At 41.6% G+C, this 5,467-nt stretch overlaps 4 protein-coding genes across 5 annotated transcripts in view; 2 read left to right on the top strand and 2 right to left on the bottom strand.

The window, feature by feature from the left end:
• The window catches only part of LOC107464625 (NADH dehydrogenase [ubiquinone] 1 alpha subcomplex subunit 2), a 95,191-nt gene that overhangs the window by 20,370 nt on the left and 69,354 nt on the right, over positions 1–5,467 (bottom strand). The window lies entirely within an intron of this gene.
• LOC107464622 (NADH dehydrogenase [ubiquinone] 1 alpha subcomplex subunit 2) overlaps positions 1–5,467 on the top strand; it is a 63,522-nt gene that overhangs the window by 35,742 nt on the left and 22,313 nt on the right. The window lies entirely within an intron of this gene.
• Positions 1–5,467, top strand: part of LOC107464676 (NADH dehydrogenase [ubiquinone] 1 alpha subcomplex subunit 2) — a 63,240-nt gene that overhangs the window by 35,738 nt on the left and 22,035 nt on the right. The window lies entirely within an intron of this gene.
• Positions 2,843–3,574, bottom strand: LOC107464575 (uncharacterized). The gene has a single exon (XM_016083496.1). The coding sequence runs from the start codon at positions 3,572–3,574 to the stop codon at positions 2,843–2,845; it is 732 nt and encodes a 243-aa protein (XP_015938982.1).

The following is a 5,467-nucleotide window of genomic DNA, read 5'->3' as shown; positions in this document are numbered from 1 at the left end:
TGGCACAAGGATGGGAGTTAAACGCCCAAACTGGCACCAAAGCTGGCGTTTAACTCCAAGAAGAGTCTCTACACGACAATGCTTCAATGCTCAGCCCAAGCACACACCAAGTGGGCCCGGAAGTGGATTTTTATGTCATTTACTCATCTTTGTACACCTTAGGCTACTAGTTTTCTATAAGTAGGACCTTTTACTATTGTATTTTCATCTTTTGATCACTTGAGATCTCTAGATCATCTTGGGACATCTAGTTTTTAAATCATTGGGAGGCTGGCAATTCGGCCATGCCTAGACCTTGTTCTTATGTATTTTCAACGGTCACGATGCATGGTTGATCGCCTGACAACCGAGCGCTCGCCTGACAACCGAGCCAGCCATTCCGTGAGATCAGCGTCTTCGTGGTACAGGCTAGAACTGATGGCGGCATTCCAGAGAATTCGGAAGGTCTAACCTTGTCTGTGGTATTCTGAGTAGGATTCAATGATTGAATGACTGTGACGTGCTTCAAACTCGTGATTGTGGAGCGTTAGTAACAGACGCAAAAGAATCACTGGATTCTATTCCGACATGATCGAGAACCGACAGCTGGATAGCCGTGCCGTGACAGGGTGCGTTGAACATTTCCACTGAGAGGATGGGAGGTAGCCACTGACAACGGTGAAACCCTTGCATAAGCTTACCATGGAAAGGAGTAAGAAGGATTGGATGAAGACAGTAGGAAATCAGAGAGACGGAAGGGACAAAGCATCTCCATTCGCTTATCTGAAGTTCTCACCAATGAATTGCATAAGTATCTCTATCTTTATCTTTATGTTTTATTCATCATCTATACCCATTTGAGTCTGCCTGACTAAGATTTACAAGGTGACCATAGCTTGCTTCATACCAACAATCTCTGTGGGATCGACCCTTACTCGCGTAAGGTTTATTACTTGGACGACCCAGTACACTTGCTGGTTAGTTGTGCGAAATTGTGATACAGAGTTGAGATTGCAATGAGCGTACCATGTTGATGGCGCCATTGATGATCACAATTTCGTGCACCATAGGTTGTAGCAACTTTGTGTGTGATTCCATACTTCCTCATGAGGCCGTCCATTTTTTTGTTGCAAAAATGGGATCCTTGGTCACTTATGATTGCTCTTGGGGAGCCAAAACGACAAATGTTATTGTTCCTCACAAAAGAATAAACAACATGAGCATCATCCGTCCGGGTGGGGATTGCCTCCACCCATTTTGACACATAATCGATGGCTAACAAAATGTAGAGAAAGCCATTGGAATTTGGAAATGGTCCGATGAAGTCGATTCCCCACACATCAAAAATTTCACAAAAAAGCATATTTTGTTGGGGGATTTCGTCCTTCTTAGAAATATTTCCAAACCGAATGCATTGGGGACAAGATTTGCAATAGAGGGAAGAATCTTTGAGAAGGGTTGGCCACCAAAATCCGCAATTAAGGACCTTTCTTGCCGTTCTTTGGGGGCCGTAGTGGCCACCGCCTTCGGAAGAATGGCAAGCGTCCAAGATAGCTTGGAATTCGATTTGAGGTATGCACCGTCGCACTATTTGGTCCGCTCCACACCTCCACAAATAGGGATCGTCCCAAACATAGTATTTGGATTCGCTTTTCAGCTTATCCTTTTGATGTTTGTTGAGATTGGGAGGGAAGGTGCGTGAAACCAAGTAGTTTGCTATTGGAGCACACCAAGGAACTACTTCTGAGATTGAGTGCAAACCATCTAGAGGAAAGGAGTCATTGATAGGAGTGGTGTCGCCTTTTGTGTGTTCGAGGCGACTTAGATGGTCCGCTACTAAGTTTTGGGAACCACTCCTATCCTTGATCTCCAAGTCAAATTCTTGTAACAAAAGCACCCATCGAATTAATCTCGGTTTTGATTCCTTTTTGGCCAACAAATACTTTAATGCTGCGTGATTCGAGTACACTACTACCTTGGAACCAAGAAGATAGGCTCGGAACTTGTCCAAAACAAAAACGATAGCTAAGAGTTCCTTTTCGGTAGTAGTGTAGTTGGATTGGGCTCCATCTAGTGTTTTGGAGGCATAAACTATGACATAGGGAATCTTACCCTCGCGTTGTGCTAACGCGGCTCCTATCGCGTAATTCAAGGCATCGCACATGATTTCAAACGGTTGAGTCCAAATTGGTCCCCTCACAATAGGAGCTTGTGTTAATGCCACTTTAAGCTTGTCGTACGCTTCCATGCATTCTTTGCTCAGCTCAAATTCAGTGTCCTTTTGTAGTAGTCTAGAGAGAAGTAAAGCCACTTTGCTAAAATCTTTGATGAATCTCCGGTAGAATCCTGCATGTCCAAGAAAAGAGCGGACTTCCCTCTCGGAGGAGGGGTAAGGTAAACTAGATTTGACATTTATTTTTGCCGGATCTACGGAGATGCCTTCTTTTGAAACAATGTGTCATAAAACAATGCCTTGTTTGACCATGAAATGACATTTTTCAAAATTTAAGACAAGGTTTATTTTGGTGCATCTCTCTAAGACTTTTTCAAGGTTGCCCAAGCAATGATCAAATGAATCACCGTACACACTAAAGTCGTCCATAAAAACTTCCATACATTGCTCTAGACAGTCCGCAAATAAGCTCATCATGCATCTTTGAAACGTTGCCGGTGCGTTGCATAGGCCAAATGGCATACGCTTGTAAGCATACGTTCCAAAGGGGCAAGTAAATGTGGTTTTCTCTTGGTCCTCTAGAGCAATATGGATTTGGAAGTATCCGGAGTATCCATCAAGAAAACAATAATATGATTTACCGGCTAACCGATCAAGCATTTGATCAATAAATGGTAGTGGAAAGTGATCTCAATAATATGATTTACCGGCTAGTCGATCAAGCATTTGATCAATAAATGGTAGTGGAAAGTGATCTTTTCTTGTGGCCGCATTCAATCTTCGGTAGTCTATGCATACCCTCCAAGAATTTTGCACCCTTGTTGCTATAAGTTCACCGCTTTCATTTTTGATTGTGGTCACCCCAGATTTCTTTGGCACCACTTGGACCGGGCTTACCCACTCGCTATCCGAGATGGGATAGATGATGTCCGCTTCAAGTAGCCGAGTGACCTCTTTTTTCACAACCTCAAGAATGGTTGGATTAAGTCTCCTTTGAGGTTGTCGGACCGGTCTTGCTCCTTCTTCAAGAAATATGCGGTGCTCGCATACTTGGGGGCTTATTCCCACTAGATCCGCCAAACTCCACCTGATTGCCCTTTTATTTTTCCTCAAGACATCTAGCAACTTTTCTTCTTGTTGAGGGGTTAGCTCCTTTGCAATTATCACGGGGAGCTTTTGGGCTTCATCAAGATATGAGTACTTTAGGTGGGGTGGTAGTGGCTTTAATTCCATCTTTTTGTCATGATTTGAAGTTTGAATCTCGGGATGGTTTGTATGGTGTGTGGTGTTTAATTTGCTTGGATCTTCATTTGCTTCTTCAATCATGTACTTCTCATCCAACTTTGCAAGGTGCACTTCGGCAACAATGTTGTCAATTGGATCACACCGGAACAGAGAGTGATTCTCCGGTGGGTGCCTCATTGCTTCTTCTAGGCTAAAACTTACGACTCTCTCATCTATCTCAAATGAGTAGGTTCCCGAGTAGGCATCTAACTTGAATCTAGAAGTCCTAAAAAATGGTCTTCCAAGTAGGATGGATGATGCTTGATGCCAAGGCATCTTAGGCTAGTTTCACTAGCATTTTTCTGTTAGTTTTAGTTGTTTTATGCATTTTCTTGAGCTTAAAGTAACCAAGAATGGTTAAATGAATAACAAAGCAATGAACCATCCAAACAGTATGATTTTGATGCAAATTCCATGAGTTTTTAGTTATATTACTTGAATGCTATGAATGGAAGATTTCTCATGAAATTTTGCAAGACTTTGATGCAGTTGTTTGGATGATTTCAGGGAAGAAGAGGCTAGACAAGGAAGCAACAAAATCAATAAAGGAAGCTTGAATACCACATGTAGAGTTTAAGTTCCAGTTTAAGCTTAAACTGGAACTTAAACTGTCAAGCCATATAATGCTGGGAACTATCAGTGGCGTTTAAGCTCCAGTTTAAGCTTAAACTGGAGCTTAAACGCCAAAATCATGAAAGCTGAGAAAAGCTGAAAGTGGCGTTTAACCTCCAGTTTAACGTTAAACGCCAGAAATGAGAAATGCACCAGGGAGCATTCCCACGTTTAAGCTCCAGTTTAACCTTAAACTGGAGCTTAAACGTGTTCGACCAAAATTTTCCTCCAGGGTTGCTTTCTTCATTTCCATTAGGATTATGGATCATAAACCCAAAGCGAAAGGAAATCAGGGAAGGGCCTCAAAGCCCAAGAAACACAACAGAAGCTCAATTTAGAAAGTGTATAAATAGGATAGAATTTAAGTTAGATAGGGGAGACTTTTGATCATTTTTCTAGTTTTCATACTTTTTGTAATTGAATTCAGAGCTATGACTCACTAAACCCCCTTTCATTGGGTTAGGGAGCTCTATTGTAATTCAATGAATCAATAATAGTTTTTGTTCCGAGGGTTACCTGAAACGTGTAGCTCGGTTGTTTTGGAGAAGTCCCGAGGTGGGGGAACTGATGACCCGAGCTTGATATGTAGAGTTCCATTGGTTAGTTGTCTTGGGAAAGAAACTATCCATAATTGGAATCCTTCGGAACCTTGGGAAAGGAATGGAGGATTCATGCTAGAGAAGCTTTCTCACAGTGAATTGGATTGGGGTTTGGATGGATATTGTGACATGTAATCCTACCAAATTGTGGTTCATGAAACTGTGTGGTATAATCAGTGATCGAGCATCATCTCTTCTTATGAACATTTAAACCAAGGGATTGGGAATTTGTTTGTTTATAGAGAGAATTGGTGAGCCAATGGATTGGGATCCAATCATATAAGATTGCCAAGCAAAATTCAATGAATGCATTGGTTGAGGAAGGGATAAAAATTGTTTTGATTCGGAGATCTCAATATCTCCTGAAACCCAATGAATTCCCCATTTCTGATCTACCACTTTCTCTTTACATTCTGCAATTAAATTCATGCAATCACCCCGATCCCTTTTTAATTTCAGCAATTTAGCTTCTCGCTCTTTAATTCATGCAATTTAACATTCCGCAATTCTCATCTAAATCTTGATTCCGCTCAACTAGAACACACTTCTAATTCGAATTGCTCACTCAACCAATCCTTGTGGGATTCGACCTCACTCTATTGTGAGTTTTTACTTGACGATAACCGGTGCACTTGCCGGAAGGAATTTTTGCCGATCGTGCAATTTCCTAAAATCGTAGCATCAAAGTTATGGCGCCGTTGCCGGGGATTGGTTTTCGATTGACAATTATCAAATTGGAAGTTAACTAGATTGAGCATTTTTCTTGTTTTGTTAATTCAGTTCAAGTTACTTGTTGAATTTTAATTTCTGCACTCTGTGA

This window comes from Arachis duranensis, chromosome 9 (assembly GCF_000817695.3).
Source record: "Arachis duranensis cultivar V14167 chromosome 9, aradu.V14167.gnm2.J7QH, whole genome shotgun sequence".
Lineage (NCBI taxonomy): Eukaryota > Viridiplantae > Streptophyta > Magnoliopsida > Fabales > Fabaceae > Arachis > Arachis duranensis.
Note: the sequence above shows the minus strand (reverse complement) of the source record. Positions and strands in the feature narration are given on the sequence as shown.

Coding starts and splice junctions, on each gene's coding strand:
- LOC107464575 (XM_016083496.1), bottom strand. CDS start 3,574: ATGAGGCACCCACCGGAGAATCACTCTCTGTTCCGGTGTGATCCAATT.